Source organism: Cynara cardunculus, unplaced genomic scaffold (genome assembly GCF_001531365.2).
Source record: "Cynara cardunculus var. scolymus isolate 2C unplaced genomic scaffold, CcrdV1 Un_Scaffold_4636, whole genome shotgun sequence".
In the NCBI taxonomy this organism is placed as follows: Eukaryota; Viridiplantae; Streptophyta; class Magnoliopsida; order Asterales; family Asteraceae; genus Cynara; species Cynara cardunculus.
In genome coordinates this window covers 28,556-45,887 of record NW_020201990.1, presented here as the reverse complement: position 1 = coordinate 45,887, position 17,332 = coordinate 28,556, and the positions used below count along the sequence as shown (strand labels likewise).

At 33.2% G+C, this 17,332-nt stretch overlaps 2 protein-coding genes across 3 annotated transcripts; both read left to right on the top strand.

The window, feature by feature from the left end:
- The first annotated feature begins 2,838 nt into the window (after nt 1-2,838).
- On the top strand, nt 2,839-4,510 carry LOC112504110 (acyl-lipid (9-3)-desaturase-like). Its single transcript, XM_025108067.1, has one exon. The coding sequence runs from the start codon at nt 2,892-2,894 to the stop codon at nt 4,233-4,235; it is 1,344 nt and encodes a 447-aa protein (XP_024963835.1). The 5' UTR covers nt 2,839-2,891; the 3' UTR covers nt 4,236-4,510.
- Nucleotides 4,511-14,386: 9,876 nt separating this feature from the next.
- Nucleotides 14,387-16,569, top strand: LOC112504111 (zinc transporter 4, chloroplastic-like). 2 transcript variants are annotated; one of them, XM_025108068.1, is made up of 4 exons: nt 14,387-14,600; nt 14,696-14,753; nt 14,996-15,711; nt 16,005-16,569. In XM_025108068.1, exons 1-4 carry the CDS (start codon nt 14,586-14,588, stop codon nt 16,458-16,460), a joined length of 1,245 nt encoding a protein of 414 aa, XP_024963836.1. In that variant the 5' UTR covers nt 14,387-14,585; the 3' UTR covers nt 16,461-16,569. The 2 variants fall into 2 exon arrangements, with proteins under 2 accessions (XP_024963836.1, XP_024963837.1); XM_025108069.1 differs by having other exon boundaries at nt 14,387-14,587; nt 16,005-16,460.
- The last annotated feature ends 763 nt before the right edge of the window (nt 16,570-17,332 follow it).

The following is a 17,332-nucleotide window of genomic DNA, read 5'->3' as shown; positions in this document are numbered from 1 at the left end:
TCGAAATACGTCCATTAATATTGCTTCTCAGTTTTCATAATCATCTTTCCATCTATGTTCAGCCACCAAAATAAAAAAAGAAATTTATTGATTATGAACCCTAGCTCAATATAGCCCAAAATAAAGAGGAAGACTTATGATGATAGATGAAAATTCAAACCTGTTTTCGATGGAGAAGCAGATGGAAGCAGTTCGATCGAGAATAAGATGGAAGCCGTTTGATTGAGAAGAAGGTGGGAACTGTAAATCGAGAAGAAGTAGAATGGAGAAAGAATGGAAATTCGACTGGGAATCTGGGATTTGGGAGAAAGATTAGAGCGGGAACGGGGTTTGGGAAATCAATGGATTCAGGCGCCGAATAATAACAGGGATTCAGTCGTTGAACAAGAACATAGATTCAGGCGTCGAGTAAGAACAGGGGTCTGGGAAATCAATGAATGTAGAGAACTCTAACGTTAAAATAAAAAAACCTTTACCTGAGATGGAGCGATGAACAATCAAATCCGAAGAAGAATGTAGAAAACCCTAACATTGTAATCATATAACTCCAGTAGAGAAGTAGGGATCGATAGAACAAACCTTGATAAGCATTGATGATTTCAAGAACTTGAATCACCTCTACTAATCTGGATCTCAACCATGGATCTGGGAGGCGGAACTGAAAAGAATGAACTCGTTGCCTTGGGAGAAGGAAGCGGCATTTTGGGAGGCGGAATCGATTTCTTGGGAGCGGACATTACTTAGGGAGTATACATCAGGATTTGTTTTGGGAGGCGGAATCGATTTCTTCATGCATAAGGATTGTTTTGGGAGTAAAGGGTATTTTGGGTATTTAAAATTTTAAGACTTTAAGACTTTTAATGAATTTGTTTAATAAAGTAGTATAGATATTTAGGAACAAAGTTTTAAGAGGAAAATCAACATTATTTTCCTCTATTTCCTTTCGTTTCCCTCCTAAAAAAACTCGAGGACACGAGATTTTTTCTTTCCCTCCTACTTTCCTTCGTAAAAACAGACTCGAGAACATAACATAAGATCTTTTTATTTTTTCATTTTAAAGAATTTGTTAAAGATGCTCTCAGCGACATATTTGACAACCATAGACCATCTTACTTTTTGAGTTTATTCCCAAAACCCTATTTAAAATGAGCAAAAAGTAGTTGATAAATTAGTGAATTAACATGTCGATAAGTTCTAGAATTTTCTTTTTACTGATTTCTTCCAATTTTACCTTTATTACAGTTATTTCTTAATAAATATTAGTTGTAACTAGTAAATAAATATTAATTATTGGTTAATATATTATGTAAAATATAAAGTAACTTTAAATTATTCATATTAATTATGAATCATATGAATCATTTTAATATTATTATTATTATTTTATTCTCATTCAAAATATTTGGTTGCTCAAAAAATTAATAAAAAACAGTTTATATTGTTTCATATTTATTAGAAACACTCATTAATTGATATACATGAAAAGACAAAATAGTGGGGAAAAAAATCATGGATCTCCCCCGGGGGTAGATCCGTTGAGGTGGGGATCGCCCCCGGGGGTAGATCCGTTGAGGTGGGGATCGCCCCCGGGGGTTAGATCATCATTATCGAGACAAATAGTGTTGGTTTCCTAAAGTAGATACATGTGGGTCCCACCAAATTAATTTTTTGTACTATTTGGTCAAACAAGAAGGGGATTGCCCCCATGGTCAAACCATTCCCCCGGGGCAATCAGTGTGGTTATTTTGGCAATTTCAGTAAAAGTTGGTTGTTTCCTTAATACATCATGTATATCTTAGTCGTTTTGATGATCTTCCTAATGATAAAATCTTTTTTTAAGTTTCATAAAAATTAAAGTAATATTTATTTTATTTCATAAATAATAAAATTTTAAAATAATTAAAAATTCTATTAATTTACATATCATATTATATCATTTAATTTTCTTTACAATTTAATATTTAACATATTGTTTTAATTATATAATGAAACGTTAGAATTGACTAATTTTTTAACATGTCTTTTTTGATCGTTTTACATTTATGAACTATTTTTTTTTACCAAACATGATTGATTCATAAGCTAACTTTTTAATTATCAACTAATTTACCAAATATAACATTTATTGTAGTTATGATCCAAAAGATGAGTATCAATACATTAAATTGTTCAAGCACCTAAAACACAAACACAAATAGATAGAAATAATTCATATACCTAAAGGGGTGTTTGGGATTGCTTATAAAAAGAACTTATTGACTTATTTCGGTGTGACACCGGTAATAAGCACTTTTGAGTATTTGGATAAACAACTTATACCGGTACCAAACCGTTAATAAGAAGTTTTTTGAATAAGTTAAACCCTTCTGACTTATAATAAGTTAATAAGTGTTTTTGTAGAAAAACATAAGTTATTTCAAATAATCAATCTCAAACACTAAAACACTGTAAAATAAAGATTTTATTAAAAAAATAAATAATATTTTTAATATTTGAAATTTAATTTAATTTAATTAAATAATAAAACAAATTCATGCCCTCTTATCATTTCACGTGTCTAAAATGGAGTCACTCGTCTCGTCTCCAACCTCTTGCTGTCTTGCACATGCTGTTGTATAATGGCACTGTAATGAGTAATCTTTGTTAGAATATGCTGTTTTCGAACTCCATTGGCGCTACTGCCCAAGTTATACCCATCTCAATGCTTTCCAAAATATCTTTAATTTATAATATAAAATAATCATATAATAATCTCAAATAATCCAGCCCACAGAAAATCACATTTCCCCAATCTGCACCAATGACTCCTTACCAGGAATAGATAGAAAGTGGGTGTCTTGGAAAACCCTTTAAATCTCAAGATTGTCTTCTTTCCTTGAAGCTTTTCAACAATGGCGGAACCCAAAAAGTATATCTCTTCAAATGACCTCAAAACACATAACAAACCAGGGGATCTGTGGATCTGTATTCAGGGAAAGGTGTATGATGTTTCCGATTGGATGAAAACCCATCCTGGTGGTGATCTGCCATTGTTGAATCTTGCTGGTCAAGATGTTACTGATGCCTACGTTGCTCTTCATCCTTCCACCGCTTGGCAACATCTCGACAGGTTCTTTAATGGCTATTATCTCAAAGACTACACTGTCTCTGAGATCTCTAAAGATTACAGAAAGCTCTATTTGGAGTTTACGAAAATGGGTTTGTTTGAAAAGAAAGGTCATGGGGTTTTGATATCCATGGTGTTCATCGCAATGCTGTTTTCGATTTGTGTTTATGGTGTTTTATGCAGCAAAAGTGCTTTTGTTCATTTGATTTGTGGTGGATTACTGGGGTTTCTTTGGATTCAAAGTGGTTGGCTTGGTCATGATTCCGGCCATTATCAGATCATGATGGATCGGAAATCGACTCGATTTGCTCAGATCTTGACCGGAAATTGTCTCGCCGGAATTAGCATCGGCTGGTGGAAAAGAAACCATACTGCCCACCACATTGCTGTCAACAGTCTTGAATACGATCCAGACCTTCAACACATGCCGGTTTTCGTGGTGTCTTCCAAGTTTTTCGATTCCATCACTTCGAAATACTATGAAAGAAAGTTGAACTTCGATTCGGTAACTCGATTTCTCGTTAGCTACCAGCATTACACATATTATCCAGTTATGTGCGTAGCTCGACTTAATCTTTTCGCTCAGTCGTTCGTGTTGCTTTTATCGAACAAGAAAGTGTCGAAAAGAGGGCAAGAGCTTTTCGGGCTTCTAGTCTTTTGGATTTGGTACCCTTTGCTGATATCTTTCTTACCGAATTGGCAAGAACGAGTGATGTTCGTGTTGGCGAGCTTTTCCGTCACCGGGATCCAACATGTTCAGTTCACGTTAAACCATTTCTCGTCCACGGTTTACGTGGGCGAACCAAGTGGGAACGATTGGTTCGAGAAGCAAACCAACGGCACGCTCAACATCGACTGTTCAGCATTCATGGATTGGTTCCACGGCGGTCTTCAGTTTCAGATCGAACACCATCTCTTTCCGAGACTGCCGAGATGCCACCTTCGAAAAATCTCGCCGTTTGTGAAGGAGTTGTGTAAGAAACATGGTTTACCGTACGATTCAGCCTCGTTTTTCAAGGCGAACGAGATGACGATTGCGACACTGCAAACCGCGGCTCTACAGGCTCGTGACTTGACCAAACCGGTCCCAAAGAATCTGGTCTGGGAAGCCGTAAACAGTCACGGCTAACCGTGAGGGCCAAATGGGTGGTTCGTTTGGATGGTTATTTATGCTTATGGAATGTATTTGTTCGTATAATAGTGTCGTTTGTTTTGATTTTAGATTCAACTTCATTCTTTGGTTATCCAAGGTAAATCGTTGTTCTACTTGTTTTGTAACGGGTTCAATAATTCGGGTCATTTTTGACCCGGTTCATGGTTTGTAAACGGAGGTGGATCCATGGTCTTACTTTTGGTAAGCATAAGATTTAGTGAAAATGATCAAATTTTGTTTGCTTTTGGTCTTTCTGAATTCATATATGGGGTTAAAATTGGGAATTTTTTTTGTTTTTTTTTATACAAGGGTCATGTGCTAAATGTACCCTTCGAATAGTTTTATAATGCAGTGATATAAATTTTGATTTTAATATTTTATTTTACTATTTATCTCAGTTGATGTTATAGTATGGTCTTATGTGATTTTGAAAAATTGATGATGTTTTTATTTTTGAATAAAATATAAACTTGAAGATATCATAAAAATTTGACAAAAATATATCGATATTAGTATCAAATTAATTATTTAAAATTCATATTTTTGTGTAATTTTTTAATTCAAATTTTTTATTATAATTTAATTTAGATTCAATAACAAAGTANTATATATATATATATATATATATATTAATAAATTATATTATTTATTTCTATTAAATCGGTAAATGGTAATTTCTATTTCAATATATTTTGGATATTACTATATGTGGTTTTGGATATTACTCGATATGTTTTGCTACATGTGACGTTAATTTTTTTAGATTTTTTTTTTTGGTTTTCCATTGTTAATTATTATATAATGATGTATATTTTTTGTATTAATTTAAATTCCTTTTGATTTTAGGTTTATTGGGAAAATATGAGATTTAAACATGTGTAACGTCTCACACAATTGATTTAAAAAAACACAAACATGAAAAAAAATCCTCGTTTCCCAACGGGGGACGGGGATGTGATCAAATTCCCCCGTGGGGATGGGGACGGGGACGGGCATCCCATCCCCGCCCCATTACCATCCCTATAAGCAATTTCCTATGCGACCATCAACTCGCCTAGATCATCATCTTAGCAGACCTCGACACGACCTTACACAACTCGTGTTCGAATATGCTATATTTCATAAAATGTCAACTTTGTGACCTTAATTTTATTAATGTCGTTCTAGATATTACAGTCAGCATACAAACGACAAACTTTTCATTTTTTATGTGTTGGATACATCACATTATAAAATCTTTATCGAATTAACGCGTAGATCTAACAAAAACGAGAGTTTGTTTCCAAGTTCAATGTCTTTTACTTTTATGCCCACGCGTGCAAGGAGACTCCACATAACAATGCAATGGATTTGAACCCCAAAGTTTGAAACTCTCACCCTTTTGAGTTTCAACTTATTCTAAAGTAAAAGTACCAACATGTTTTTCTTGTTATATTCAAATTCAAACTCCAACAGTGTCTATTTGGTTTAATTAGAAGGATACTCGCATAATACAATGAGATACATTTTGATTTTAATATTTTATTTTTTATCTCAGTCGATGTTATAGTATCAAATTAACTATTTAAAAAATTCTTATATTTTTGTGTAATTTTTTAATTCAAATTTTTTATTATAATTTAATTTAGATTCAATAACAAAGTAATTTATATTTGGTTTAATAATATAATTTTCTTATAAAAATATTAATTAATTATTTTGTTATAACTTGATAATTATCCGAATTAGATTTTTTTATTTTAAAATGAGATGTTTATCCTTTATTTTATTATGTTCATCCGCAGTTAGTTACACGAATTCAAACATGGAGCTTTAATAAGTTGTACTTATGCATAATTTACTTGTAATCTTGAATTTTAGGTAATATACATCAATATACAGTACTTCATGTATAAAAAGTGGTTTTTAAGAGTTTTTTTTTCAAAGTATAGATTATAATTGATTTTAAAATAACTGATTAAGTCGGTGTTTGTGAGAACATTCCACCAAAACATCGGACATTAACGACAAAAACCACGAAACAAAGCTTCACATGAAAAAACTGGACATTCACGAAAGCGAACACAAAACCTTCACATATGTGTATTTGGACCTTCAATGTACCTCGCACGGTCTCATTTCATGGGAACCCGACACTCAAATAACAAGTGGGTCATTAAAAAGCTTGTCCTCAATTGGTTTCAATCGTAAAAAAAGCTATTTTATTATTATATTAACAAATTAAAGTTAAATTTTTTTGGAGTAAATTATTTTGCTCCTTGTGATTGTCACGTAGACACATACTATTAAATCTTATCCCTAAAATAACGATATTAGTAGTTGCCATTTTGCTACGGTTTTAATCTCCTGACTAACTTTTGTTAGTGAACCCATCGGGACCTACATATCCCTACCCTTTCTCTCCTCTCCCTTCCCTTCACATCATTGACCCCCACCCCATGTCGACCAAGCGACAACTTCCCTCCATGTCGACCCTTAACACAAGTGATTTCCCTTCCCCATACCCGTTACTCGTTGAACCTTCCCTCCTCATTATCATCGACCCCCACACTTGCAACTTTCCTCATGCTCATGTCTCCCCCTCTTTCTTGCCAAACCGAGGATGCTTCTAATTCCAATTTGGGGAGAAGGGAATTAATGGTGGCAAAATGGAGATGGATAACGGTGGGGACGATGAGGGCTTGTATGCCTCATCGAAGAAGGGGAGGCTGCGAGATGGAGATAGGGAGGCCATGATGTTCTTGGAGTTTGAACAGGTTGGAGGTGTGTTGAGGAGATGGAGTCATTAGAGACTAGGATGTTGCAGGTCTAGAACGAAGATGTTCACCGGGAGAAAGAGATGACAAGACACAGAGAGGAGGTGTAGTCATGGTGGTTGTGTGTGTATTTATACTATATTATAAAACATTTGACAAAAACTTTAAAACCCTATTTTTTTATGCATGAAGTATTGTATATTGATGCATATTACTTAAAATTCAAAATTACAAGTAATTTATGCATATTTACAACTTATTAAAACTCAATGTTTGAATTCGTGTAACTAACTACTGATAAAAATCTCATTTTAAAATATAAAAAATCTAAAATATGTTTAGGATAATTATAGAGTTCTAACAAAATAATTAATTATTATTTTTATAAGAAAATTATATTATTAAACCAAATATAAATTACTCGTTATTGAACCTAAATTAAATTATAACAAAAAAAATTGAATTAAAAATTACACAAAAAATAAGAATTTTAAATAGTTAATTTGATACTAATATCGATATATTTTTGTCAAATTTTTATGATATCTTCAAATATATATTTTGTTCAAAAATATTTCAAAATCACATAAGACTATACTATAACATCGACTGAAATAAATAATAAAATAAAATATTAAAATCAAGATGTATTTCGCTGCATTGCACAAGTATCATTCTAGTATTATATGTATATATGTCAATATTGTATATACAATAATAAGGACGGGTTCATTTAAGAACGTTAAGTATTTTAGGAACTCAAAAACCACCAATTTTTTTTTGACAATTTATGATGAATAATATTAATCAAATAATTGGTTCTTGAGTTCCTAAAAGAATCAGCAATAATAACAATAATTTATTGTATTTAAATATGTAAATAAAATAACTCAATTGGATCTAAAAATAGAAAAAACAATGGATAATCTGACATTTCCAAATTAAAAATCATAGTTTTGTCGTATACTTAAATAAATCATCAAATTATGTTTAAAATAACGAATATATGCATGTTGAAGTAAAAGTATGGACCATTTTCGTGTTGCTTTTTTTTATTTTTAAATTTCCAAATTAGACAAAACAAAGCTGCTAAAATATTCCATTTTATTGTTTTTCTTTCTATTCCAAATTTCATACACATCTGTTTTCATTTTTAAATTTCAGCAAAACACTTCCAAATTTCATTTAAATAACTAATTTTACTACTATATTAAATATTGATTTTTACTGTAACATTTATTAGACTTAAAACCTAAAATACTTTAATACGAACAATTTTTTACCGATAAATTAAAGTTATCATGATTAATATTATTTATACCAAATTTAGACAATAACAAAAATATATTAAAATTATATTTGTATAAACTTTTGATAGTCAGAATTGGGTGATGATACAACAAATGGTGGAGGAAATAACAAATAACACATTAAAAAAAATAAGAAAAATCAAATATTGCGTTTACAAAAACAGTGCATTGGGCCTAGCGTGCCACATGCATAACGTGGCGTGAGACACAATTCTTAAGTCGTGGCGTGCCACGACGGTAGCATAATGAATAAATTTCATGCTTAAAACCATGCAGAAAGTTTTGTACCAATGAGAGCTCTATCTTGTGTTATATGCACCATTTGTATCTGTACTGCGTAATGCAAGAAAAATGGACCTGCATTGACGAAGCTACACAAATTTCATTTGTGCTAATTCTGTGTTGCACTTGTCATTTTTGAACACAAAAATGAAGATTAACAATTTGATAAAGATCTAATGAACACAAATTGGATTTTAGAAGAAATTCGAACTGAGATATTAGAAATCAAAGAAAGAACAAGAAGACAGAAAATAAATTCAAGAACAATTTGAACTCAGACATTGAACGAAAGAAACAATGAATTAGGTTACTTGTCAAAGTTTTCCGATGACCTAAAAATCAAAACACAACGAGACTTAACACTTTGATACCATATCTGAGTTGTAATGTAGAGAGAGAAATTTATAGTATTTTGTATGAATTGCTTGAATGAATTACACAGGAAAAATCAATATATATATATATATATATATATATATATATATATGTATATGTATGTATGTATATAGACAAAAGATTGTCTAAGAAAAAGAGTTAAATGTGAGAAGCGTAAGAAAAGATCTTCATCCTTGATCACTTTTAATCTCATGCCCACCCATGAATTGCGCTTTAGAAATGAATTGATCTGGTACATCTTACTAGTGTTGATCTTTAATTAGAATTAATTCAATGATGAAGATCTCTTCTTACCCTTCTCACCATAAGATTCCTTCACACTGGAATCCAACTATATATATATATATATATATATATATATATAGGGTTAAGTTCATGTGAGACAAGACTATTTTCGTGAAACACGATTTTTACATTTGAAACCATGAAACAGTAGCTCGTACCAACGTCTCTGTCAATGTAGGTCCGCTCCTGTATACATCATACTACCAGTAATAGTAAAATTTATAGAGAACTCACCTTGTAAAGGAGAAAGTTTTGGTCACAAAACATCTAGAGTTGTGACTTTGTGGTTAGAATTTTTTTGGATAACTGAAAGGAAAAGACTAAAATTTTCTTTCTTATTTTTAGGCCTCACAATCCTTATTTTATCTCATGTGTTTTTTCTGTTTATGGATTAATATTCTAGCGTCCTACACGTACTAGAACCACATATACGATTTTTGATTGCGATGACAATGACAAAAGTATATTCAGAAAAACCCAGTACTGCAAAAACTGGACAAACCAAACCAGACCGCTTATGGCAATTTAAGCGGTTTCACAGTTTAATGTGGTTTAAAAAAAACAATCCGTCCGATCTAATCTGGTTTGTGGTTTGAAGTATTGGGTTGGTGGTTTAAAACCACCAAACTGCGCACACGCACACACACATACACACATACATATATAGTATTCTATATATTTTTTTTACATATTTGGTCCTTGTAATTGCGGACCTAGTTCAAACACATTTGTTTTGTAATAATCGATCAATAAAAATGTAATTTAATTATTTTTATAATTTTTTATAAATAATGGAATCCAATTCCATTCCAAATCCTACAAACCAAAACACACTAATAATTTCAAATTCATTCCAATCTAAATCCCTTCATAAAATCTAAATCCTTCAAAAACAATTATGTAAACCAAATAGAATCAAATTTTTATTTTTTTATTTTAAAAAAAACTTTATTTAATCTATGAACATACCACATGTCTCCTGGCCCCACCAAATAATTCATCACTATTTTACTACTACATCAATTTTTATTATCCATCACATATATGCTTGAAATTTGAAATCAACACGGAGGAATAAGAATTCTTTTATGGTCACGGTGGTTTAAATGTGGTGACTTCAGGTTATCTATAAAGCAGGTGGTCGTTCTGAGATTAGTCGGTTCACATAGCAGGTTGGATATCCAGGTTAATCAAGGGAAAAAAGAAAAGAAAAAGATGCATTTTATTAAACTTTAAATTATCTTTTATTTTAAATGAGAATGATATTGGTATCTTTGTTTTAACACATAAATATAGATATTGTTGGTTGGGCGTATTACTATAGAATAAATATATTCGAAATCGAGAAATATGAAACGAAAAGGGATATTCAATGCCCGTGTTTGACATGGTTTCCTTAAAATAGATTTGCTCCGACTTTGTATCCTTTCCCAGGATACAACGACAGAAACAACTTGTAAGAAGCCGCAAACGTACTAAACGCATGTAAATTTTACCTTGCAAAGAATCTCGAGCCAAAGATGAGCAGAGGAAGCGATTGTTTTGAGTAAGTACAGATGGAACCGAGACTCCATTTTTATACTGTTGCAAACGATGCTGTGGAAAAAAGTGGTTGAAGGTGTCCTCGATTATGTCAACTAAAAATAGAGAACTTTTTATTTGTTTTCAGAATCTAAAATTCGAAATTCGAATTCAAAAACTGAATTATTGATTTTATTTCAAAAATAAGATATATCAAAACTCAATTTAAATTTTTATGGTTAACCTTGAGCTACACACAAGTTCAATGGTCCGAGCTCAATTCGGTCTAGCTTTGCAACCTCCTTGCTCGTGCATGTGGAGATGGAGAGAGTCTTTCCTCCAACAAGTCTTAGGGGGTGTATGGGATTGCTTATTTGAAACAAGTTATGTTTTTAAAATAAATACTTATTAACTTATTATAAGTTAAAATGGTTTAACTTCTTCAAAAACTTCTTATTATCGTTTGGCACCGCTATAAGTTGTTTATTCAAACACTCAAAAGTGCTTATTACGGTGCCACACCGGAATAAGTCAATAAGTTGTTTTTATAAGCAATCCCAAACACCATATTAGTTATTTTATAGGACATTAATTTATAAGACCAAAAAATAAAGTGTCATATCTAAAAACATTGTAAAAACTTTATATGACCTTTTTGGATGTCTTAACGAATTTTTAGCACATTTTTAATACAAAACGTCGTATTAGTTATTTCATAGGACATTTTTAAAAAAGTGTCTTATAAACCCGTCTTTTTATAAAACACTTGTTTTTATAAGAAGTTTTTCAAATAGTTTCATATAAAATAACTAATATGACGTTTTTTTTTAATAAAAATGTCTTAAAAAACTTGTTACGATGTTCAAAAATTTAAGGTAAGAATCAACAAATTTGACAACAATGAGACTCAAACCTCTGTCATTTATTAAAGATAGGAACATTTACCATCTAATCCATCAATGTCTTGTATTAATATTTAAGTTTCAAAAACTATATGATGACATCCAACAAAATAATACAATGACACCCTTCAAAAAGCATATTTTTTTTCCACTTCCAAAGAAATCATGAAGCGGTAGCTCATGCCAACGTCTATGTCAATGTAGGTCTGCTCCTGTATACATCATACTACCGGTAACACTAAAATTGATAGAGAACTCAAGGAGAAAGTTCTGGTTACAAAACATCTAGAGTTGTGACTTTGTGGTTAGAAATATTTTGGATAAGTGAAAGGAAAAGGCTGAAATTTTCTTTCTTATTTAGGCCTCACAATCCTTATTTTATCTCATGTGTTTTTCCGTTTATGGATAATATTCTAGCATCGTAGACGTACTAGAACCACATATACAATTTTAGACTGCGATGACAATGACAATGACAAAAGTATATTCAGAAAAACCTAGGACTGCAAAAACTGGACAAGCCAAACCAGATCGCTTATGGCAATTTAAGCGGTTTGACGATTTGGTCTGGTTTAGAACAAAGCCAATCTGTCCGATCTAATCTGATATGTAGTTTGAAGTATTTGGTTGGTGGTTTAAACCGCCAAACTGCGTGTATATATATATATATATATATATATATATATATATATAGTATATTTCAAATGCAACCATGTCAATTTGTACAACCAATGCAACCCAATTAATTGAAATATTTATGGAAATGATGAGAATTCATTTATTATGATTTGAATATTTATGAAAGATAACTAGAGTTCATTAATAATCAATATTTTATATTAGGAAACAATAAAAGCTTCTATGAAATCACATATTCATCAAATTAAAAGGACGGTTGAGATTGAGTTGTATTGGTTATACAAATGCAAAGGGTTGCATAATAACTCACCTCTCTCTCTCTCCCTCTCCCCCCCCTCTCTCTCTCTCTCTATATATATATATATATATATATATATATATATATATATATAGGGTTGGGTTCACGTGAGACCAAAGGTTTTTCGTGAGACCCGTAAGATCAATTTATGTTCATTAATCAACTTTATAAGGTAATGATCTAATAGTCTAAAGTTGCACGGTGACAATTTTGTGATTATTGAGAAGTCTCGTGGCAATTTTGTGATTATGAATGTTCAGATTGTAGATCTAATCAAAGGGTTGATAATTAGTCTTACATGTCTCATGAAAAATCATTGGTCTCACATGATCCCATGTATATATATATATATATATATATATATATATAGTATTCTATATATTTTTTTGTATATTAAAGCAATGTACATAATTAACTAATTATTCAAATACAGAGAGGAAATATTCGAAATTACCAACCTTAAGTTCTTTATTATCTGATTTCTCTCAACTCTCATCGCTTTCCCGTTCCAGTCTTTCTCATTCTCTTACATCTCGATGATTTCTAATTGTCTTCTCATTTTTATTATTTGAATTCTCTCAACTCTTAATCTCTTTTTGTTGAACTATGGCTGATAATATGGCTTTTTGTTGAACTATGGCTGATAATATGGCTTTTTGTTGAATCACTTGTAGCAATTTGGATAATATTTTGTTGAGAATATCATATATAATTAGTTCTTTCACTTCATGGGCCATCATAATCCCAACCCTTTTTACCAGTCGAACCAGACCATCATTTGATAGTCTCCTTTGACCAATCTAGTCATTTCATGTCAAACCGCCCCTTACGATTTGATTTGTGGTTTAGGGGTTGGACCGCCAAACTGAATCGCAAACACCTATATAAAGCATTTGTTAACTTAGTAACTCAAACATCATGATGATAACAAAAACTTGTTAGGTGGTTGAGGCCATGATGACAATGTCACATAGATGTTCAAATGGGCCTAAAGCCCAAAGATCTTGCATATTACATGTTTAGAAAAAAGTGTTTGTGTTGCTTTGCTATTGGATTTTCTTGGTACCACCTCCAACTCCAAGGCTCCAAATAATATTGGGGAAATGATGTAAACATTGAATTCAAAAGTTTGATGCATTGATACCCATTTATCATATGAATTGAACTTGGAGAACCATTCGTTTAACACATCATCGTCATCGTTTTGTCTTATATCACTTAACGAGGCCCGACCATGTCATTAAAGATGGAAAACGATATCAATAAAAGAATTTTGTTTTTGAAAATTATTGAAACCCAATTTAGAAAACATCTCTACATCTTAAAGCAGATGAAGGGTCTGTATTCATTTTATCTTTTTGAATCGTATTTTTCTAATATGATATTATATCAAGTTTGTTCGGTTTTATAATTGAAATCCGACGCAAGATTAACCAACAAGTTAGATAGTTGGAAGAAAATAATCGTTATCATGACTGATTTCTTGTAGTTACAATTTGTCGGGAATAGTCCAGGCATAGCCTGACACACTCTCCCCAAAAAGATAAATAAATCAAAGTCAAGTGAAGGACCAATATGCCAAAAGATGAAAAGTATAGGACTAAATCGTAACATATGCCAAAAGTTAGGGTCCTTGCTTGAAATCAACACAACAACGAGTGTCGACACACCCCCTCTCTAACAGTTGCAAAATTCTGTATTCTTTCCACCCCAAACCACCGAATCTCTCCCTTACGCGAAACTATGTCGACATTTTGCTCTCATTCGATCGCACTTTTCAGAGGCGTAAGCGTTACAAATTGTGTGCTGGATGGGAGAGAGTGCCGTCGTCATCGGGCTCCAGGAAAATTGATTCTAGACGAACCTACGATATTTAGGGATTTGTAGTCTTTGTTGATTTCGATAAAGCCTCGTTTCACGATCTCACAAAAAACCCCATGTCAGTTCTTGAGGTTCTTTCTCTTTTCTTGTTGAATTTCTCTTTTAACTGCTCTGTTTTAAATTGGGGATTTCGTTTATTGTGGAATCTTTCTTTTGTTTCTCTCAGGAACTGTTCCCTGTTCTATATATAGAAGAAATTAAAGGGAGGGTTGGGAATTTATCAGGTAATTCGAAAAACCCTGTTATAGATTTTGATAGATCCTTGTTGATTCTGATTTAAGTGATGATTGAATATGTGGGTTTCTTCAAAGATTGCTTAAGTTTTTCACTTTGATAGTTCAATTCTGTGATGTTGTATCTTGCTCTAGGTTTGTGAATCTTTTGCACAAAAGGGGCCATCTTTAGTTGTTACCAATCTTTTCTTGATGATTTCCTGATTGGTTTATTTGATTTGGATTGCCAAAAGGCTTGCTTTTCAGGAATTTTTCTGAATCCATGTCGACGGTTAGTTGCAGCGACTCACCGGAACTAGAATCATGCCGGGATGAGAAGGCTGCTCTAATCCTCAAATTTGTGGCTATTGCCTCCATCCTTATAGCCGGAATTATCGGAGTTGCCATCCCATTGATCGGCAAGAAACGGCGGTTCCTCAGAACGGACACCAATCTCTTTTTCGCCGCCAAGGCCTTTGCCGCCGGCGTCATTCTTGCCACCGGATTTGTGCACATGCTACCGGATGCCACATCGGCATTGACTAATCCATGTCTTCCTAAAAACCCTTGGTCAAAATTTCCCTTTTCGGGATTTATTGCAATGATGGCGGCTTTGGGGACGTTGGTTGCGGATTTCCTTAGCACTCAATACTATGAAAGAAAACAAGAGAAGCAGATCCAAGCTGTTAGAGTGGAATCGGTTGACTTGGCATCGGAGGCGGGGATAGTTCAGGTGGCCGGAAAAGAGAGCAACGTTAAGGTGTTTGGAGAAGAGGAAGGAGGCGGGATTCACATTGTGGGAATGCATGCTCATGTTGCACATCATAGACATAGCCATGGAAGTGGGCAGGAGGGTTGTGATGGGCAAGTGGGTGAGTATTCTGATGAGAACCCACATATGCATTCTCACTCCCACGGGTTCAACGACGACGATGATGAGAGTGGTATACGACATATTGTCGTTTCGCAGGTACACTTCTATTAATGAAGATAGTTGCCAAAGTTGGTTTCACTTTCCTTTTTGCACAAGTGGGGGTCTTCCATCAAAATTGCCACTGTGTTCTTTGAGGTAGAGAACAAGTCTGCATACATCCCATGCCCCATGCCCTGCAATTGCGTAGAGGGTATCCTGGGTTTGTTTAGTTTGTTTGGTTGGTTAACGATACCCTAATTAGGTGTCCAACAAATATAGGGATGAAACAACAATTGTATTCCATATTTACTTTTGAGGAGTAACTCAACTTTGTAACTTCATGTCTACAGGTTTTGGAACTTGGGATCATATCACATTCAATCATAATCGGGCTTTCACTAGGAGTTTCACAAAGCCCATGTACAATAAGACCTTTGCTAGGAGCGTTATCCTTCCATCAATTCTTTGAAGGGTTTGCACTCGGTGGGTGCATCTCACAAGCGAAGTTTGGGAGCGTTCACTCGATGGTAATGGCGTGCTTTTTTGCAATAACGGCTCCTGTGGGTGTGGGTATAGGGACGGGTGTATCCAAGTTTTACAATGCTAATAGCCCGAGAGCTCTGATGATCGAAGGAATCTTGGATTCGATATCGGCGGGTATATTAGTTTATATGGCTTTGGTAGACTTGATTGCTGCTGATTTCTTGAGTAAGAGGATGAGATGCAATGTTAGGCTTCAAGTGGTGTCTTATATTGCACTTTTCCTTGGGGCTGGATTAATGGCAGCTCTTGCAGCTTGGGCCTAAGGCTTTCCCACTTGTAGTTTTATCAATCTTTTTTTTTTTAATTCAGAAATCAGAAAGAGGCATCATATATTCACATACGACAAATCAATTAATATTCATTTGTTTTTCATGTTAAGGTACGTGAGATATGTCATGGTTGTTTAGATCTGTTAAGGCTGGTTAAGGTATGTTAATGTTCCGTATTTTCATGTTAATTTTGTTAAGGTTGGCATATTAATGTATGGGGTATGTTAAGCTCTATACCCTACGTCAATGCCACTGAAATTCGGTTTATTTACCTTCTTGCCACCACGTGTTATTAGGCTTTAGATCAAACGCAATGAGTTTCATGTTAGGGCAACAAAGGGGGTCTCACAGTTCTCGTTATGCATATGTCCATATTCATCATAACATGGACGTGAATTCTACAATATTAATCATGAATACAAACATTCATCAAGAATATTTCGTCCATATTTATTATGAATATGAATACAAACATCATGATGAATGTCATGTCCATATTCATCATCAATATGGACACATGACACACTCTTGGTGATTCCCAGTTCTCAATAAAAATGAGGTTCCTAACAAAACCTGCCCTTAAAATACATACCGGACGGACTATTACAGTATTACCCATTTACTTTATTATTACCAAATATCGATTACCCAATACTTTGATATTTTAAATATACATCAGACAGTTACATTTTACCCAAAATGACAACTCTATCTATTCTAATAGGACTCGAGTAATCCGCGCTACATACTTGTCACTTAGGGGTTGTTTATCAAACACTTACCCGGTAAGTGTTTACCCATAAAATTTAACACTATTATGTACTTACCGGGTAAGATTTTAGTCCACTAAAACAACATCGTATGCA

Coding starts and splice junctions, on each gene's coding strand:
- LOC112504110 (XM_025108067.1), top strand. CDS start 2,892: ATGGCGGAACCCAAAAAGTATATCTCTTCAAATGACCTCAAAACACAT.
- LOC112504111 (XM_025108068.1), top strand. Junction 14,754..14,995: donor GAGGGTTGGGAATTTATCAG/GTAATTCGAAAA, acceptor GATTGCCAAAAG/GCTTGCTTTTCAGGAATTTT. Junction 15,712..16,004: donor GACATATTGTCGTTTCGCAG/GTACACTTCTAT, acceptor TCATGTCTACAG/GTTTTGGAACTTGGGATCAT.